Genomic DNA, 21,089 nt, shown 5'->3' with positions numbered 1-21,089 from the left:
AGAGTACAAAATCATAACCACTAGATATGCTCGAACAGCAAGCCGACAACCTACAAGATGAATGGCGGTTGTTCACTATAGAGATAGAGGGTTAGACGATGGACTTGTTCGTCGTTGAAAGACACCCGGAGAGTGGCAACGACTAGATAAGTCAGGGGTGATAGAATTTCGAGAGATAGATCATGAAGCCGCCTTCTTCTTCTTCTTCTTTTTTTCTTTCTAGATGGGTGTGGTCAAGGTGAGAAAGCTACTGAACGGAAGAAATAAAATAGTGATTCTAATGATCAGATTAGCCATCGGTCATGATGCATTGATTGGGTTATTGAAGTTCCACTTGTCTCTAATTTTTATAGATAGTACGTGATTACAAACATAAATATATGTTTATGTTTAGAAATAATTTGGTATATTATATTGATAATAATAATAATATAATTATATAAAAGAAGAACATTTTAAGATTTCCACGTTTAGATAAACCAAATATTAAATACAATTTAATGTATTAAATGACATGGAAGGTTTTAATATGGAGCTGACAACCGATCCTTAGGCTAGAGGGTATGGTGATGGTCCTCCAAGGGAGGATGATCCGCCACGTAGGCGCCACATCATATTCCTCCCAAGGATGGTCCATCCCACAAAATTAGTGGGTATGGAGGATGGTTCTGGATGATCCTACCCCACCACTTTTATGTTTTTTTTTTATTTTTTTAATTTTCTAATTTTTTTTTAATATTTAATTATGTTAAATGATTTAAATTTATTGGGCTTCAGCTAAGAGGAATCAGAAACCCATGCATAACACCCACCAGAGCAACCCAATTGTTGACTCACTCCAACAGGCCGAAACTTGATCTTTCTTATATGACTTTCATTTTTATATCATAAAATATAGTATAAGGGTAGTTCTTGACAACTTTGAAAACAAAAAGGATGAAACTATTAAAAAGCTCGTACCCCCAGGCCCCATCTCCCTTTTGACTTCATCTCCTCTTCTTCTATCCATCTCCCTTACCTTCACCTGCTCAACAATGGCAGTTTTTTCTTTTAATTTTTAATCTTCTATTTTGAAATTCAAACACAAACAAAGGGGGCCCACCAGATTGGATCGTCTTGAACGTCCAAACCTCGACGCTGAAGACGGGGACGGGAGGGGGCGGGATGGTTTGCTGCCGGCGCCGATCCTCGACGGGGATGGGGACGGACCCCATACCCACCAGCCTTACGTTTCAAGAAAAAGGCACATATTAAATTCAAAAATTTTAATAAGAATAAATTTAGATAAAGAATTTGTTTGAGTTTGCCGTTTGGTAGTCCACCATGATTGAAGGTCTTTATTCATCCTTGCCGATATAGTTCTTTGATCCGTAGCACAAAGATATCCATACTATTATTATTCTTACATGATACAACAATATGTAAATAGGGGAGGATTCAAGTGAAAACTTCTTTTATTGTGAAAACTCGAAAATAACTAAAAAACCTAAAAAACATATCAAGTTTTTTTATATATTTTTATTAAAAATCGCTATTTTTTATCTATAAAAAAAATTTTCAAAAAAAAAAAAAAAACTTTGTAGTGCACATGTGCAATAATACACATGTATAGTACACATATAATGCACATGTGCAGTACAAGTTTTTTTTTAAGTTTTTTTATATATAAAAAGTAGCGAAAATTGGTAAAAAAAAATTAGTATGTTTTTTAGGCTTTTTTAATTAGTTTTCGGGTTTTCACTCTAACTAGTGTTTTTAATTGAACCTTTCCCTATGTACATATATCCACGTATATAGTTATAATGAATATGCATGATTAATTGGATATAAATATATATAGGGGATGGTTCAGATGAAAACCACTTTTATTGTGAAAACTCGAAAACTAACTAAAAAAAGCCTAAAAACACACAAAAAAAAAATTTTCAATTTTTTTTTTATAAAAATCGCTGGTTTTTATATATAAAAAAAACTTTTTTTCAAAAAAAAAAAATTGTGTAGTGCACATGTGTAATAATACACATGTCACATACACATGTGTATTATTACACATGTGCACTACACAAAAATTTTTTTTTAATTTTTTTTATATAAAAAAACCTGCGAAATTTGGTTCGTAAAATAAAATAAAAATAAAAAATTTTGTATGTTTTTTTGGCTTTTTTTAATTAGTTTTCGAGTTTTCACAATAACTATTGGTTTTCATTTGAACCTTCCCCTATATATATATAGGGAGCCGCTAGAATGAAAACCACCTCGAGTTGTAAGAACCGCGAGAACTACACCCCACGGAGCGCCGTTCGCCATGATTTTTTTTTACAAGTAGATGTGTGTATTATAAACACAGCCGTAAAAAATCATGACGAACGGCGCTCCGTGGGGTGTAGTTTTTTACACCACAAGTTTGGTGAAAAAAAAAAGAAAAAAGAAAAAAAATTAAAAAACACTAAACTTGTGGTGTAAAAAACTACACCCCACGGAGCACCGTTCGCCATGATTTTTTACGGCTGTGTTTATAATACACACATCTACTTGTAAAAAAAAAATCATGGCGAACGGCGCTCCGTGGGGTGTAGTCCTCGCGGTTCTTACAACTCGGGGTGGTTTTCATTCTAGCAGCCCCCTATATATATATATATATATATATATATATATATATATATATATATATATATATATATATATAGGGTTGGGATTTGGAGAAAACGGTAGAAAGTGTGAGAATGGTGAGAACGCTTATCGATCGTCCGATTAAAACAATCTGTGGACTAGATTGGCGTGGTGACGTTTTCGTAAATAACGTCAATTTTCTTACGTGGACGCGCGTCATTAAGGGTAAAAAGGTAAAAAACCATTCCTCGCATAAAACGCCATTGAAAAATAAAACACCAAATAAATACAAAACGCCAATTTTACCACTGCGTGCTTTTTTCTGCGTTTTTATTTAAGCTCTCTGGCTAAAAAAAACGCCATAAAATATGAAACGCCATTATATATAATGCCAAAGTTACATCCCGATAAATGTTAATTACATTTTTTGTTATAAAAAAAACATCCCGCCTAAATTACGCGCCAAAAAAATTCTATAAATAGAAACGCTCCCAGCTTCCGTTTATCACACCAAAAAAAACACAAAAAGAAAAACACATAGGGGTTGCTAAAAAAATTTACAATTCAATGTAAAACGCCAAAAATACAATGACAGCAAAAACATCTTTTCTTTGATTCTCAGTAATGTTCTGCATGAAGCTTCATTGAATGATTTGTTACGTGAGTGAAGAAAAATTTTGCTGCATGAGATGGACAAAATTGAAAAAAGAGGGACTGATGACACCCATATGTCATACTGTCATTTTTGTGCCTGAAGAAGGTTTGGATGATAAGAAGAGACCTATACCAGTATATATGCTACTTTTGCCTCAATGAATATAATGAAGACCACAGGCAGATAATATCCAACCACAGGGGGGTCACTCTATGTCTCCAACATCCACAAAGACACTTCAAAACATTAACAAAGAAAATAAAACAACGCCAACCCCAAAACGCCATTTATTTGTCACATTTCTTGTAGTTTCAAAAAAAAAAAAAAAAAAAAGAAACTGATGACACTGAAGATTTAAAATCATAAATTGCTTCTACTTTGTTTTTTTTTTTTTAATTTTCTTTATCTATTGTTTGTTTTGAAATGTCAGTTAATAAACAACAAAAAAAATATTAATGCTATAATGAAAAATATAATAAAACGCCAAAATTAGCAAATGCGAGTAAAACGCCATAATGCCATAAAAACGCCCCCGAAAAACTACCAAACTATATAATAAAATTAATTTGAACAACTAATATTATAAAAAAAAAGCGTGAAACAATGTGCAAAGAATATAAAACAAAAGAAGACCAATAGTTATCTAACCATCATTGGAAAACAAAACGCCATAATTACAGCCGTCAAAAGATTTGACGTGTTACACCATTAAAACAGTTGAGTCTGAAAAACAAAACACGGTAAAACTGCAAAAAACAGTAAAATGAAACGACAGAAAACATAATTACTAAGATTCATTATATTAAATTTATTTATCTTTTTCAAAACGCCATAATTACCTGACAAACGCGGGGAAAAAAGTCAATATAAAAGAAGACCATGAGAACCCAAGCTCAAACACGCTAAAAAGACTAAAACGCCAAATATTCTCCAAAACGCCAAAAAATTTAAAAAATGGCTAAGGTTATTGCATGGAGGTTTGAAAGGAAAGATAAATGATTCATCATAAAGTTCTCTGACAGGAGAAGGATAAAGGAAAGAACAATAAAAGCCATGATGGGAATGACTGAAAATGTTCAAAAGGATATCCTGGCCCTTGAGGTTCCAAGAGACAACGATTGTGAAAGAACGAGAACTGTAATAAAAAGGCTGGAGAGAAAGTTTCCAACAGAAGATGATGAAGATGATGATGATATTGAAGATACCAATATACCAAAAATTAGCAGTTGGGTATTGCATGAAGAAGAAGGGACACTTGAAGTGGCTTATCAAAACGGAGTGCAATATTCAAGGCCAATGGAAGAAATGTTGAAGACAGGGTTGTTATCTGTCATTGAACAACTCTGTGATTTAACACCTTCAAACGATCCAAAATCCAAGAATGCAGAGATATTCAAGAACAGGTTGCAGCAAAGAAGAGACGAGCTAATGGCGTTATACGCAAAAATGAAATTTGATGATGAAGAATCTGAAGAAAGTGATGAACAAAGCGATGGGTACATCTCTGATGTAATCCCACCTACGGAAGACTATTAATTTATTTTGATTTTCGTTTTATTGTAGTTTTTATAAAATATTAATCTATGGAAATGAATTATTAACAAAAAGATACAAAACGCAAAAAATGACATGAGAAAAGACATAACGCCAAAAAGTTAACTATGTGACACAAAAAGAAATAATTCAAACGAGAAGAAATCTGAGAAAAACAGTAAAATGCCAAAATAATTAATAAATCTACATAATGCCAAAATTATCTTGCACGCAAAAAATAAAGAAGCATGTCAAACGCGAAAATCACGAAAGGAGAAGAATACTAAAAAGACAAAAAAACCCCTCGGACCCTGATCATGCCCCACGCCACGTGTTCGGCCAGGATGCGTTCTCACCGTTCTCACACTTTTGAGCGTTTTCTCCTGAACCTGTTTCTCTCTCTCTCTCTCTATATATATATATATATATATATATATATATATATATATATATTATGAAATGGATTTATAAGTGTAATAACAAAGTAAAAAAAATACCAAGATGTTCTATAAATAAATAGAAAAATATACGAGTAAAAATACAAGGGAGATGAACCGGCTCATAATACATAGTTGAAATATAGTGGGTGTTATATGTGATATAGGTGTAGGGTCACGGTAAGCATTTGTTACTGATTGTAAATATGGTACATAATTACGTACTGGAACATAATCACATAAAGTTACACAATCATGTAACTTTATTGCTTGTAAAATGAAATTTTAAATAATTTAGAAACTATAGTAATAGCCTACTCAAATTAAAGAGGATCAAATGCTTGTTGATACGGTATAAAGATTTAATTGGTCGGGCTTCACGTATCCTGCTATTAACGTGTTCCATGTAACGTTGTCTTTTTCATTCATTTCGTTAAAACACAATTGTGCCTCGTGAAAACAATTACACTTGAAATACATATCTAGTATAGAGTTCATAACTGGAAGATTAAGGTCAAACCCGAGTTTGACCTCGGAAGTGTGTATCTGCTTACCATAAGTATGTAATCCAACTCCTGCGCATGCTCTGTCGATCCCCTAGTCCTTGGATCTTAACAAGATTGTAATCCAAACTAGAGTGCGGAATCCTCTAGATCTAATAGAAATAGAAAACTAGTAGAAACAGATTACTGATTACGTAACAAAATTGTTCACAATCAAACTAAGATCTCCAACTCTCTCCCTCTCTCTCTCCCCCCAATTTCGTTCCTTTCTCTCTCTCTCTAGAGTTCCTTCTGTGTTTTTATTAATGTCTAACATGTCTCACCTAAACCCTAAGGCAAGACTTTGTTTATATAACACAAGCATGCATGCCAGGCTAGGTTTCACATGGGTTGCGAAATGGGTCAAGCCCATTTCGTCAAACTCTCCACCTATAGGGGTTTTGCTTCGCCCAAACACTATTAGTTACTATTACAATGCTAAACCCGCTAACCATTTATTGTTTCACTAATTACAAGATATCCAACGACCTAATTATATGAAGTTGTTAACACAATATACACCAACAGACTCCCCATTGACAATAGCTTCATAGGATAACTATGCCTTCGGTCTTCTTGTAGTCTTTGGTCCTTGGGTAGCTTCAACTGCTGTCAGCAACAGTGATGTGTCTAGAATTATACACATTTTACGTATCAAATTCCCTATATTTGGAGTGGTTTGTTTATAGTTTTCCCAAGTTTTTGATACTGATTTGATTAAATTATGAATTGGCAGGAGTTGGTGGAAAACCTGTTGATTATGCGGTAAAAACGAAGGAAAACGGACAAAGCAGAGAAAACACGAAAAAGCGCGTCGGAATGTGATATTTAAAAATGAATTCTGCTGTTAACGAAGCCATACGGACCGCATGGGAAACATGTATACGGTCCGCAAGAAGAATAAGGCGCTGAAAAATGAAGTCATGTTGAAGCCTTACGGACCGTAAGCCTTCGGGCCATATGGTCCGCAAGGAGGAAACGGGGAAATTAATTTAGCAGCCTTGCGGACCGTAAGCTGGTAGGCCATAAGGTCCGTATAAGAGTCGATTTACGAAAAATAAGTTTAAAAACCCTATGACATTAGGGTTGTGATATCTCGCATACCAGATGGCAAAGGACCAGTTGAGGACGATTTTGGAGCATCTTGAGGCTGTTCAAGGGTCTTGGAAGCTTTCGGTTCGAGATTGAAGCGTAATTGGTTTGTTAAACATTAGTCTTTCGTATTTCCTTCAGTTTAAACTATGAATTCTACTATTTTTAGACTTTGTTCAATTGTGTTTATGAATATTATGAGTAGCTAAACTTCTAAACTACTTAGGTTGAGATGAACTAGATGATTGTGATGTTGTTTTGACTCGGTTTTGACTATTTTATGCGATTTACATGATTTTTCCTTGAATTTGATCTTGATATTGCATGTTGAAGTTGGTTGATTGATTCTTGGTTGTTGAAATCAGTATTTTAGGCATATAGAAATATCCCCTATACTTAGATTTCAATTTGAATCGGTAATCTTAGGTTTTCGGTTTGAATCTTGACTTTAGAAATAAATGAAGTTAATCAAGAATTAAAATCAATTAATTAAAACTTGCATCCTTGCTTAGTGATTCGAGAGGAGAATTAGGTTTCCTAGGTTATTAGCTAGTCGTTGGTGGGTAGCTTGGGTGACCGATAGCTCGGATTCGTCTAGTTCTTCACGTCTAGGGTTTCCTAGGAGTTCAAGTTTCAAGGATTTATCTGCTTCATGATTTTAGGGTTTTGACACCATAGAGGTCATAAACTCTATTTTCGTGGGATTTGGTATCGATAGGTCGAGTCAGTCCATCTTAGCACTTCACATTTTGCTCACCTTCTTAATAAGTTAATCATCTCTAACGGGAGGTTTATCGTGTAGATTAGAGTACTTAGTCAGATTTTCTCCTTGCTACCGTGACGAACCAACCCGGGGGAATAGTGACCGTTTGCTATTGGTGGACAAACGCTACTACTCCTGGACTTTAATAAAGTTACTCTCTGACGAGCATATTTTTACCAACGTCTTGATTTAATTTTTATTGAGTTCGTGTTATGAGTAGTGTGTTCAAGTAATCGAAACACAGACATACATGTTATCAAAACTGAGAAATATTCTGCTTACCGTCCCGCAATGTGGGTGAGGCATAACACTAGTAGGAACATACAAAAATCTAGTTGACATAACTCGTATATTTACTATTTCGTTATGTATTCATTTTTGTATATAACTAGTAGATGCCCCGCCCACGTTGCGGGGCGATGGCCGAATAATTCTCAATCAATTAAAAAAAAGACTACTATAATTTTGCTATGAAAAAAAAAACGATGATAAGACCGTAATTTTGGGCTCAGGGCAAAACTGTAATTTTTCAGAACTAATGAGCCAGTGTTAGGCAGCTAGAGTTATGCGCCGCCCGCGTTGCGGGGCGCTAAACCGAGTATTTCTTAGGTTAATAACATGTACGCCTTTATGTCTGTTAGTTATACATGCTATCTATCACACGATATCAAAAAAGATACATCAAGTTAACCAATTAAAGAAAAACAGTACCATAGTTATGATAAAAAAAATTAACTAAAACGATGACAAGCGTGTAATTTAGAGTTGGTGGCAAAACAATAACTTGTCAGGACCAATTAGCGAGTGATAGGCAGCTGTTTGGCGTGAATAAAAACAAAATTGAGTCAACAAAGTAAAATAAAACAGTACCATGGTTTTGCCAAAGAAAAAAAAAACGATGGCAAGATTGCAATTTTTAGCGGAGGTAAAATCGTAATTTTAAAATGAAGATAAAATAATATTTTGAACTGAGGGCAAAACCATTATTTTTATTTTGAAATGGGGGCAAAATCGTAATATTTTAGCTGCGAGCAAAATCGTAATTTTTAGTTGTGGGCAAAATCGTAATTTTAAACTGGGAACCAAATCGTAATTTGGCAGGACTCTAGCTGAGAGCAAAACCATAATTTTATTTTGAACTGGGGGCAAAATTGTATTTTTTTTAACTTAGGGGAAAATTGTAAATTTAAGCAAGGGGCAAAAGCAAAACTTCATTTCGATTCGAGGGCAAAATCGTAATTTTGCACCTGGGATAAAATTGTAATTTGGAATCACCTATAAATAACTATTATATGAAAAAAGAAAAAAAAAACAAAAGTCAACATGGCCGCCAAAAGTGGACAACCAGTTGAAAAAACTATTACCCGCTAACATAAGCATCTTGTAAATGTTAATATGTATAATAAACAAATAAATAAATAATATATAAATATATATGTTGCGTCTCAACTAATTAAATGTTATTTTCAATTATATAATATAATTCAAATTACATAATATTGATATGAGTCGACTGGGTCTGGGTGTAATTTATTGGCCTTTTTGTGGGCTTTGACCAATGGCTGCTTCATGGTGCAACCTTTGACTTTGATATACAGTTGAGAAAAATTCAATGTCTTAACTCCCAAAAATAATTCAAGGTTTTTCAGCTATATATAGGATATGTACATGATTTCAATTGCATACTATATATATTGATACAATCGAATAACTTCAATACTTGTACATCTTCAACACAATGTCACAAAAGATCCCGCATGTTATTACTTGCAAAGGTACGTACTTGTGATATTTTCATTTTCTTAATGTTTGAAAACAATGTTAACAAAGGTACGTATCTGGGGTGCAGCCGCCGTGGTAAGGGAGGCAGGCGGAGCAATCGCGGTGGAGGAGATAAAGGTGGACCCACCAAAAGCGTCTGAAGTTAGGATCAAGATGTTGTATGCAAGTGTATGCCATACTGACATCCTATGTTGCAAGGGGCTACCTATTGTATGTCCATGATTTTTCTTCCAACTACTTAAATAAAGATTTAAATTATGACGCTCTAATGGTTTAATTGTTTATAACATTGCAGCCTTTGTTTCCACGTATCCCTGGACACGAAGGCGTTGGGTACGTATGTTGTGATCGATTTTTTTTTTAACTTTCTTCTTCGTTTTATAGATACTTTTTGACACGTTTTCTGCTACGGTTTTCGATAGAATTTTAGTATTTTTCTTAATATGAATTGCGACTACTTTTGTAGCTGAATCATTTTGTGTAGCTAGGTTTGTGACACTTTTATTTCATTTGTTAATGTGGTCGCTATGTTTGAGATCATTTTTTAACCAAGTTGTTAATTTTATTTGCTTTTTTTTTAACTTTTTTTATGTACAGTTTTGATATGGTGGCTAAATTGCGACTACATGGTTTCAGTCGCTAATTTTGCGACCAATTTGTTCTGGTCGCTAATTTTGGGTCTATTCGGTTGAAGTCCCTAATTTTGTAATTGTTTTTTGTCGGTCGTACATTCCGGTTTCTTTTGCCTTGTGTAATGGTGAATGGTTCAGTTAAATGTTCACTATTTTGATTCAATATATAACATAGTTGGGACTTGGGTACAGGGTGGTTGAGAGCATTGGAGAAGACGTGGGGATGCGGGTCAAGCCTGGGGACGTGGTGATGCCGCTCTACTTAGGTGAATGTGGTGAATGCTTGAATTGCAAATCTGGAAAGACTAACATTTGTCATGTTCACCCAATTAACTTGAATGGTCTCATGCGCGACGGGACTTCAAGAATGTCTATGGCAGCAACCGGAGAAACTGCCTACCACCTTTTTAGTTGCGCCACGTGGTCTGAGTACACGGTCATTGATGTTAACTATGTGATTAAGGTTGACCCTAGGGTGCCTCTTCCAGATGCCAGTTTCCTCTCATGTGGCTTCACAACTGGCCTTGGTGCACCATGGAAGGAAGCCGCGGTTACTAAGGGTTCTTCGGTTGCGGTTTTTGGCCTTGGTGTTGTTGGTCTTGGGGTACAGCTTTAACTTTTTACTCCTAAAGTCTTTTATCATTTGCCCTGCTATAAAAACAAGTTTTAATGGAACTTATGTATGAATAAAATTAGACACTAATTTGCGACGATAAACATATGTTACTAATAAAGTATATTCGTGACAAAATCCGTAGTGAATATAACTATATGAGAAAATAAAAAGTTTTCTGGAAAAGTATGTAGCAAATTGCGAAACAAGTTTTTTTAACATATTTAAAAGTTATATACAATAATAATTATTATTATTATAAAAATGTATATTTATTATCTTATCTTAAATTATATAAATAAGAGGTTCATTTAGGTTCACAAGCTGGTTTGAGCTTGATAAATGAAACTCGGCTCGGGCTCGTCTGATAAATAGACTTTTTTGTAGGCTCGAGCCCATTTATGCTTTAAACTTTAGCAGGGCTGTTCCAAGCTTTTTGGAGGCCCAAGGTGAAATGATACTTATTTATCCGTGTTTGGAACCAAACAAAAATTTAACACAATTTAACACATAGTGTTTTTGCTTGTATAAGGAATCAAACAAATCTTAAACAATAAGTTTGCACTGATATTAATAGTTAGCATATTAATTTTCTTTTAGATGGAGACCTTATTTTTTTTTTATTTTTTTTTTTTTGAAGGCCATAACCCAAACCTAGGTTAATTATACTATACGTCCGACACTTGTCTCATTTACACCCTAGGTAAAACCATATACTGAAAACACTTTTCAGGCAATTAAAGGAGCACAAATGCAAGGGGCATCTACGATCATAGGCGTGGACATAAATGAAAAGAAAGCAGCAATAGGAGAGGCTTTTGGGATGACCGATTTCATCAACCCTCGAAACCACCCTGATAAATCGGTGTCGGATTTGGTGAAAGATATGACAAACGGGTTAGGTGTCGACTACTCCTTCGAGTGCACCGGAGTCGAACCCTTGTTGAATGAAGCCCTCGAGGCCTCTAAAATTGTACACTCAACACAACCCAAGTTTGTTACTTCAGATTTTTTCTTAAATACCATTATAAACATAAGTTTTATATGGCAGGGCATAGGCACAGCTGTAGCTATTGGAGTTGGGATGGAGACGAACTGGGCCATAAGAAACATGACCCTAATGAGTGGTAGGACTTTGAAGGGTTCACTAATGGGTGGTATCAAAACCCAATCTGATCTTCCTGTCATACTCGACAAATGTATCAATAAGGTATCTATTATTCTTACGGCGAATTAAACTTCAAATATAATTAGAATTTTTAGTATATTTGTAAATTCAAATTATAACATGACTGATTCGAGAATAAATGGATTACTTTTCATGTGTTTTTTAATCTCTTGTTAGATATATCTTAAGCATTGTAGAAAATATGGATTATTGTCGTAAATGTATTTTTGTTTTGTGTGTTATCAGGAAATTGAGATGGATAAGCTTTTGACACACAAAATAGGATTGGAAAATATAAAGGAAGCATTCGAGATATTGAAGAAACATGACTGCCTCAAGATTCTTATCAACTTTTGATTACAATAAAATCCTCAACACTGCATGTAATGTCCTGTTACAAGAGGAGGAAAGAAAATATAATGATAAAATATCATTTATGTTAATAATTGTTGATCTTGCTTCTTGCTAGTTGCTTTTTGGTTCAGTTTTTATAATATACCTTCTGTTGAAAGGAAGTAACATTTTAGTTTAACTGTAAACACTGATGAGTATTAAATGAATAAGGCAAACCACTGTTTGTATACTAAAGAGGCAAACAACTGATAAATCCTTGTAAACACTGTTTGTGTTAAACCGCTGATGAAGATTTAGCAGCTGATGGTAATCACTGATGGTGAACAACTGTAAGACAACTGCTGTTGTGATAAGCAGTGGATAGTAAGCAGTATTTAGGGTGTGTCAGTGGCTGTAAATCAGTTGGTAAGGTGAGAACATTGTTTGGGCTTCAAGGACTGATTCTTACATTCTTGTAAGAACAGTGGATGTTTGTGAAAATTCTTACAACGGTCTGTTGTAACTGAATTTGGAGCTTTTAGTATAAATAGATGGTTTGTAATAGTTGTAGATACTTCTTCAATTTCAATTCCTTTTGTAATTTCTTTTGTAATTCGTTTTCTGATTCAATAAGATTCAATCGTTCAATCGTTGATATTCATTGTTTTCTCAAGTATTCTCTGGGTTAATTTCTGGTTGTTTCTCTAACAATTGGTATCAGAGCCATTGGTGGCTCGATTCAAAGAAATTGACGTTCAATTCCGCAATCAGAGATCGAAGATGGTGTCGACGAAGTTTGAATTGGAGAAATTCGATGGGAGAAATGATTTCAGTCTGTGGCGTGTGAAGATGAGGGCTCTTCTGGTACATAATGGTGTGGTAGATGCACTGAAAGGGGAATGTCAACTTCCTGAGGGGTTGTCTGATAAAGAAAAGAAGGATATGCTCGAGAAGGCTCATAGTTTGATTATATTGAGTCTTGGTGATCGAGTTCTTCGTGAAGTATCAAAGGAGACATCTGCTGCAGGGATTTGGGCAAAGTTGGAGTCATTGTATATGACTAAATCTTTGGCAAATCGGTTGTATTTGAAGAAGAGGTTGTACACATTTCACATGTCATCTGGAAAGAGTCTTGAAGATCATACAGATGAATTCAACAAGTTGATTTTGGATCTTGAAAATATTGAGGTGGAGTTGGATGATGAAGATCAGGCCATTATATTTCTCACTTCTTTACCATCATCATATGAACACTTTGTGGATACATTGATGTATGGTAGAGATTCTCTGTCTATGGAAGATGTCTTGTCTGCCTTGAATTCAAAAGAATTGAAAAAGAGGTCAGATTCTAAAGAAGAAGGTGGAGATGGTTTGTTTGTGAGAGGAAGGTCAGATCAAAGGAATTACAACGGTGGCAGCAAAAATTCCAGGTCAAAATCCAAGTCAAGATTCAAAAGGAGATGTTTTGTTTGTAATTCAGAGAAACACTTCAATAAAGACTGTCCAGAATTCAAGAAAAGAAAAGGTGAAGGCAGTTATTCAAGAGGGCAAAGTAGTAATTACTCAAAGGGGCAAAGTAGTCATGTAGATTCTGATGATCAGTCAGAAGGAGGTTATGACAGTGCTGATGTTCTTATGGTCACAAGTGAATGTAACCAAGAGAAGTGGGTAATGGATTCAGGGTGTTCTTTTCACATGACACCTCTGAAAGAAGCTTTCAAATAATTGAAGATGGTGGACATGGGGTCTGTGAAGCTCGGGGATGACAGGCCTTGTCAGATTCTTGGCATTGGTACAGTCACAATGAAGACATAATCTAGTATTACATTTGATCTCAAAGATGTGAGGTACATCCCTGATCTTAAGAGAAGTTTGTTATCACTTGGTACTTTAGAAAAGATGGGATATCATGTCAGTTTGAGAGATGGTAAAGCTAGAGTCATAAAAGGATCTATGGTGATGCTGAGTGGTACTAGAATCAAGAACAACATTTACATGTTAGATTGTAAAGTTGTTGATGGAGTAGCTGCTGTGGCAAGTGAAGAAGGTGATGATGAAGCCCTGAAGTGGCATAAAAGACTTGGTCATATAAGTCAGCAAGGTCTGTTTGAATTGTCCAAACAACAAGTTCTTGGTGATTTAAAGAACTGTGATATAAGCTTTTGTGAAGTTTTGGGCAAACAGAAAAGAGTGAAGTTCAGCAAAGGAAAACATAGCTTTAAGGGAGTCTTAGACTATGTTCACTCTGATCTGTGGGGGCCTGCAAGAACAGAAACTTTAGGGGGTGGTAGATACTTCTTGTCCATCATAGATAATTACTCAAGAAGAGTGTGGGTTTATGTGCTTAAACACAAGAGTGATACTTTCAAGAAGTTTCAAGAATGGAAAGTATTGGTGGAGAATCAAACTGAGAGGAAAGTGAAGAAACTCAGAACAGATAATGGGCTGGAGTTTTGTAGTCAAGAGTTTGATCAATTTTGCAAAGCAAATGGTATTGCCAGACACTTAACCATTCCTGGTACTCCTCAACAGAATGGTTTGGCTGAAAGAATGAACAGAACTTTGTTGAAGAGGGTGAGGTGCATGTTAGCAAGTTCAGGGAGGCCAAAGAAGTTCTGGGGTGAAGTTGTATCCACTGCAGCTTATTTGATCAATAGATGTCCTTCATCAGCAATTCAGTTGAAGACACCTATGGAGATGTGGTCTGGTGATAAACCTGAGTATAAAGATTTGAAAGTTTTTGGGTCTTTGGTGTATTCTCATGTCAGTGATGATAAGTTGGATCCAAGGTCTCAAAAGTGTGTAATGCTGGGATATACTGAAGGTGTGAAGGGATACAGACTTTGGAGGTTGCAAAATCCAAAGGTGATTGTGAGTAGAAATGTTCAGTGCAGGGAGAATGTCCTGTACAAAGATATCATGGAATATGTGAACAAAAGTGTATCCAAGAGAGATGATCTTTAGTTTGAGGTGGAGCCAGTGTTAAACAGACCAAAAGTGAATGATGAGAAGTCTGGTACAACTCAGGGTGAATTCAGTCAAGAAGGTGATCCTGATTCAGGTCAGGGTGAGACCAGTCAAAGTGCACCAAATTTGGAGGATTACATTTTGGTGAGAGACAGGTCAAAGAGGAGAGTAGTGAAACCACTGAAGTACAGAGATCATGAAGATATTTCTGCAGTTGCCTTTGTAGCAGCAGAGAATGAAAGCATCTATGAGCCACTAACTTTTGAAGAGGCTGTTAATTCAGAAGATAGTCAAAAGTGGTTGTAACAACCCGCACTTTCGTGCGTTGTTACTACTCGATATACTCGTTACGCCTAGCACCAGAGATTCGGATCATAATGTACCTACATCAGTTACATCGTTATTTTCGCATATTCTACCACTATCACATCACGTTACACTTGCTGACAACCACAAAGATGTCAAGTGAGGACCAATTCTACCCTCCTTGATAGCTGTGATGTGTCGCAGTGCAACTCATTACTTAAAATACATCTAACATTCACGATGGCATTGAGAGAGGACCTATTCTACCCTCCTCGATGACCGTGAAGCGTCGAAAGGAAATCGAATACTCGAAACGAAAATCAGTTAATGTATTGCAACTTGGAAATATATATATGTAAATACGACCCAACGTAGCTAATTATAATAAACATATGAAATATGGATGAGAAGGTGCAACCAAACTATCGCAACGCTTAACGATCGAAACGGAACGCCAAAACTTAGCTTGCCGAAGGCATCTGATCGAATGGCAGTTCGATCGGATGGCCATCCGATCGGACAGCCGTCCGATCGGACAGCCAGCCGATCAGACAGCCATCCGATCGGGCGGCCATCCGATCCAACTCACCACTTCATCTCCTTTCTCCTCCTCCTTGCCTATAAATACCCATCAGTCACATTAAGAACACCTGATGTGACTGCTGCTATTCGACCAGACGCTCCAACCCCTTCGTCTCTCGATTCCTCGCGATTCTTGTAAGTTTCCAACCCAAAACTTGTACTTCTTTGATCTATACGCACTCCTCCACCTTTCTATCTTTCAAATCTCAACTTTTAACCGTGAAATCAACGGATTTGAGGTGTTCTAGGGTGATGTCATCATGAAGTTCTTAAGAACTTCAAGTGTTGGCCTCATTCCACCAAAAAACAATTCAGATTCGAAGGATTTCCACAAGAATAAACAACATTTTCACAACAGATCTACACATAATCATGAATAAAAGGATTGAAAGATGATTTTCCAACTTTCTTTCAACTCTTTTACACTCGAAGCACTTAAGACCGGTAGAATCGGAGCTTATACCGACCTTCTGCTCATTTCTAGTGTCGTGTTGGTCCAAGATCTGATTTCTAATGAATATACGACCAATTTCGGGTTAAACATGGAAAAACCGTCAAGAAACGGCCAGATCTGATGGAATGGGGTGGTTCCCAACCGTTAGAACAAGTCGGACTTGATGGAATTTCAGTTGTTTAGCACGTCACAGCAAAGTCTCGACCAAAACCACTGAAAAACCTTCAAACCTTGTCAAATAACAGCTGGACGGGCCAGCCGATCGGACAGGCAGCCGATTGGACAGCCCAGCCGATCGGACGAGCCAGCCGATCGGACAGGCCAGCCGATCGGGCAGCCCATCCGAACGGGCCGGCATTCGATCGGATCATCATTCGTTCTTGGTTATCCTGCTATCATTTAATGCGCTATCAAACGCTCACGCAGTCAGTCTGTAATCAGGGTATTCCCAGACACTTTCCCGCCAATCCAACCAAGTTGTGTTAACCTACCAAATTCGCACTGTGAGTATACTTGAATCCCTTTTTATCGCATTTTGGGTGTAACATACGTTCCTAGCAAATCAAACTTATCAAACAAATTGTTCAATCAATTAATGTATCACTTGCGAATAACTGTTATGCATAGATATACGTGATGCTAGTTGCATATGTGCTAGGACTTATACTCGCGACGTCCCACCACGACTAGTATAGTACTATTGCACCCGACGGTGTCTAGTTATGCCATCGAAGAATCGAGCATCGAGGACTTAGCTGGTAGTATCAGTTTTGTGAGTGTATATGTCGTGTATTACGTCTATGCATGTGGAAATTCGCAGCACCTTTTAATCTATTTACGCTACTACATATCAAACCTGTATACTCGCCAATACTTTAGTATTGACATTATTTTAACGTATGTTGCAGGTTTAGTTGCAGACCATATCAAATCAAGCTAGGAAGTCTAGAAACTCACTTAAAAGTCTATGTTGTCGGATTGTATTGTTCGAGAGGACAAGAAATCTGTGATACCTTATGTGATTGTATGGTTTATTAGTATGGGATAATGAACACATTAAATACTGTCGCAATATAGTTGTTATGGATTCTCTTGAACAATCTGATTCGCATAGTGCCACACCCCGATGATTCCGCCATTGGTTGGGGTGTGACAGATTGGTATCAGAGCGATAACTATAGGGAATTAGGCAAGACTCGACCTAGTCCGGGTCGACGTCTTAGGAATTGACCTAGTCTATAGTCTAATTACCCACAGGCCGACTCGTACAAACCCAGTAGGGTTTGTATTGGGCCTACTTGATACTCTCGATCGAAATTGCTAGAAACTACAACCTTGTGTGAACACCGCATACTATAGCTTCACACAAAGAAGCCTTTCCTAAGGCTGGAATACTACCTAGCCTTTCCTAAGCCTGACACAATACACATGTTTTCGAAAATACTCACATATCACAACCGAGTGATCTAGTCGGGACCAGGTGTGAAAACCAAGAACTCTCGATAAGATTGCTCACTCAGCGCATTTTCTAGCACGAGAACCTTTCGTTGAGTTAGGAGTGACATCCATACCTCGACGAAAGCCTCCATTTTGAAATTCTAGTGGAACTCTCGGATTTATCCGATGAGCACCACCGCAACTAGGAACGAAGCTGTTAAGCCAGGGGTGAAACCCGTATCTTGATAAGCCGTTCCACTCCCTAAAATGGTTTTCAAAAAGCTCTCACCAACGACTCGACCATGACAACGACTCGAGCCACGCGATGACTATGAGGATAAATGCCATGAGCTGCATCCCAGTGGAAGCATAAGCCTTCTAGGTCAACGCGCGTGCACAAACTTGTTGGGAATAGTTGGGTTACCTTGGGTAGTCGACGCCTAAACACCCGAGGCACTCCGATTACTTTACCAAGCCTACGACTCGCCGGTTTTACGCTTTGCTGAACATAGTTACGCTTATTGTGTTGATTTTACGATTTATCAATTCTTGCTCCCTGTTTTACGAAACGCACAACTCGCACAGCCATCGTAATCTAAAACGAAGACCGAATATTCGCAACAAAACTAATGTCTAATTGCCCGCTTTCTCTCGCTTTCTCTCCCTCACATCGCGTCCTCACGTGTTCTACAACGATATATATGTGTATAGGTGTAAACTACAACTATCTATATCTAAATACAAACAAATCATTGTGTGAGAACTTAGGAAATCTCGTGTCTCCTATGTGGCTCCTATGTGTATACGTACTACTATACTATTTACCGCAAGTTTTGATCGCGCTCAATCGCATCGCAAACTCAAAAAAAAATCATTATGATCGAATCTCATTCCAAATCTCTCTCTGTCTAGATGCCTTCCAACGACTCTGCCTCGAGACGACAGCTAGGAGAAGAGCCAAACGAAGCGCCGATAAGAGGATTGCCTCGCTTGTGACCAAGGAAGTGGTCAAGCTCATTCCTCAAATTGTCGCTCAAGTGCACTCTCTCAGTAACTCTCGAGCCTCAGGAGACTCTAAGACGGAAGCGTCGCAATCTGCTTTTCTCTACAAACACTTCAAAGCCTGTGATCCGATGGAATTCACGGGTGAAGGAGGTGTGACCCAACTACTCCAGTGGTTCGATTCTATTGATGTTACCCTTCATCAAAGTGGGTGTCCCGATAGTTTCCGTACTACTTGCGCTACCGGAGTATTTCAATCACGAGCACTCGACTGGTGGACCGCTGAACGCAACAAACGTGGGATCTCCGCGGCTTATGCTCTCACTTGGAATGAGCTGAAGGAGCTCATGAAGGAAGAGTACTGCCCGCCCCACGAATTTCAGAAGCTGGAGGACGAATTTTGGAAAATCAAGCAAGTCGAAGGTGACAATGCTGGCTACACCGCAAGGTTCAAACAGCTTAGCGTAATCTGCCCAAGTTAAGTCAACACTTCAGAAAAAGCCATTCCGAAGTACATTCGCGGCTTGCCTGAGTGTGTGGGTGATTTCGTCGAAGCTGCCAGACCTACTACCATCGAAGAAATCTATCGCTTGGCCGCAGAGATCAACGACAAACGAGTCTTGGACGGATTCTTCTCCAAGAATCCTGTCAAACAAGCTCATCAAACAATCATCATCAATTCTTCTGACGATTCTTCCAACAAATCTACCAACAAGTCTACCAATGATTCTTCTGAAGACTCCTCCGATGATGTCCCCAGCGAATCCTCAGACGAATCTGCCAACGATGCCGCATCATCTCAGGAAGCTCAGCCCAGTCGTAAACGAAAGACCATAAGCCCAGACTCTTCAACAACCGGACTGTCGCAACCAGAACCTCTCCGAGCAGCCCCAGTTCAACTGAAACGTGCTTACAATGGACCCCATCCCCTGTGTCTCAAGTGTACGTATCATCACCCGCCAGAAGCTAACTGTCACTACTGCGCAAATTGCAACTGGTATGGTCATCTTACGCAACATTGTCGCACGGGACCGCAGCCTTGAGGAATTTCAGCAACGACCGCAGTCTCCACAGAAGTCCTTCCGCAGCAAAGTTATTTTGCTTCTAATGTTGTTGTAATAATACGACTTTCGCCGTTAATTTCTTTTATGTGTGGAACTTATTCTATCACTCGACGCATGTGGATTCTATTTTCCCTCTTATACTCGTGCACAATCTAAATGCTAGCCCTATGTACTATATAATGTATATTACCCCTATTATGCATTCTTGAGATAAGGTACGATAAACGTGCAAGAATCGAGTTAATCACGGGTGCACACGGGATTATTTTGGTTAGCGCACGGAGATCGTAGTGAATTTCAATGATGCCTTTACGTTCAGGCATGGTTAAGTGTGGTGGATACGCCGCTGGTACTTCCTATATATAAGCGTCTTGACCATGTCTGACGAGATGTGACCTATTCACGGAACAGAGGCGCATGGTTGAAACATGATGGTGTTTCGCTGTGCCAACCGAAGTTTTGTGAAGAAAGTGCCATGTGGAGTTGGAACATAGACCTAGGGTACTATTGTGGTTATTTTCGACACACTAAACTATACATCGCAAGGCGTAACAATCTCAATCGCAGACCAAAACGTGTGCTCACAAGACTTTTTGGTAAGTCAACACGCACGCAATCGCATTATCACTGGAATCTATCTCGCAAATCGAAATCGTATATTAGGTGTCTCGAGCTAACGCTTATTATGTGTTTTAATCTCGAACGCCTATTATGTGGCTCGAAATCGCAATCATACATTGTGCGTATCTCGCAATCTCTAGCGCTACTGTGTATCGCTTGCTGAGAATCATGTATCGTGAATCGCTTGACGAGTATCGCACGTCACTCGTCGCTTCTCGCTGAAACGCTTCTCGCACCTATCTCATCGCTTCGATATTTCCAACGCTTATCGCTATTCGTGTTATCTGTGTTAGCTGTGTAATGTTAGCACTCATGACCTTGCTTCATGGACGAAGCTAATAGGGCTAAGACACAGTGGTGTTTTAGCCGTATCAGCAGACTTTTGTGGAACAAGGCCATGAGGGTTAATGGTAGTTAAAAATTGCGGTGTCATTACATCTAATCGAATCGAATGTCTCCATCGCTTGCAACGCATCGACTGTTGCTTATCGCTCGA

At 37.8% G+C, this 21,089-nt stretch overlaps 1 protein-coding gene across 1 annotated transcript; it reads left to right on the top strand.

The window, feature by feature from the left end:
• Positions 1-9,295: 9,295 nt before the first annotated feature.
• Positions 9,296-12,266, top strand: LOC118479467 (alcohol dehydrogenase 1-like). Its single transcript, XM_035974008.1, has 7 exons — positions 9,296-9,407; positions 9,482-9,624; positions 9,710-9,747; positions 10,239-10,650; positions 11,393-11,632; positions 11,711-11,869; positions 12,074-12,266. Exons 1-7 carry the CDS (start codon positions 9,371-9,373, stop codon positions 12,182-12,184), a joined length of 1,140 nt encoding a protein of 379 aa, XP_035829901.1. The 5' UTR covers positions 9,296-9,370; the 3' UTR covers positions 12,185-12,266.
• Positions 12,267-21,089: the final 8,823 nt, after the last annotated feature.

Source organism: Helianthus annuus, chromosome 1 (genome assembly GCF_002127325.2).
Source record: "Helianthus annuus cultivar XRQ/B chromosome 1, HanXRQr2.0-SUNRISE, whole genome shotgun sequence".
NCBI classification, from domain to species: Eukaryota; Viridiplantae; Streptophyta; class Magnoliopsida; order Asterales; family Asteraceae; genus Helianthus; species Helianthus annuus.
This window is presented reverse-complemented; position numbering and strand designations above follow the sequence as displayed.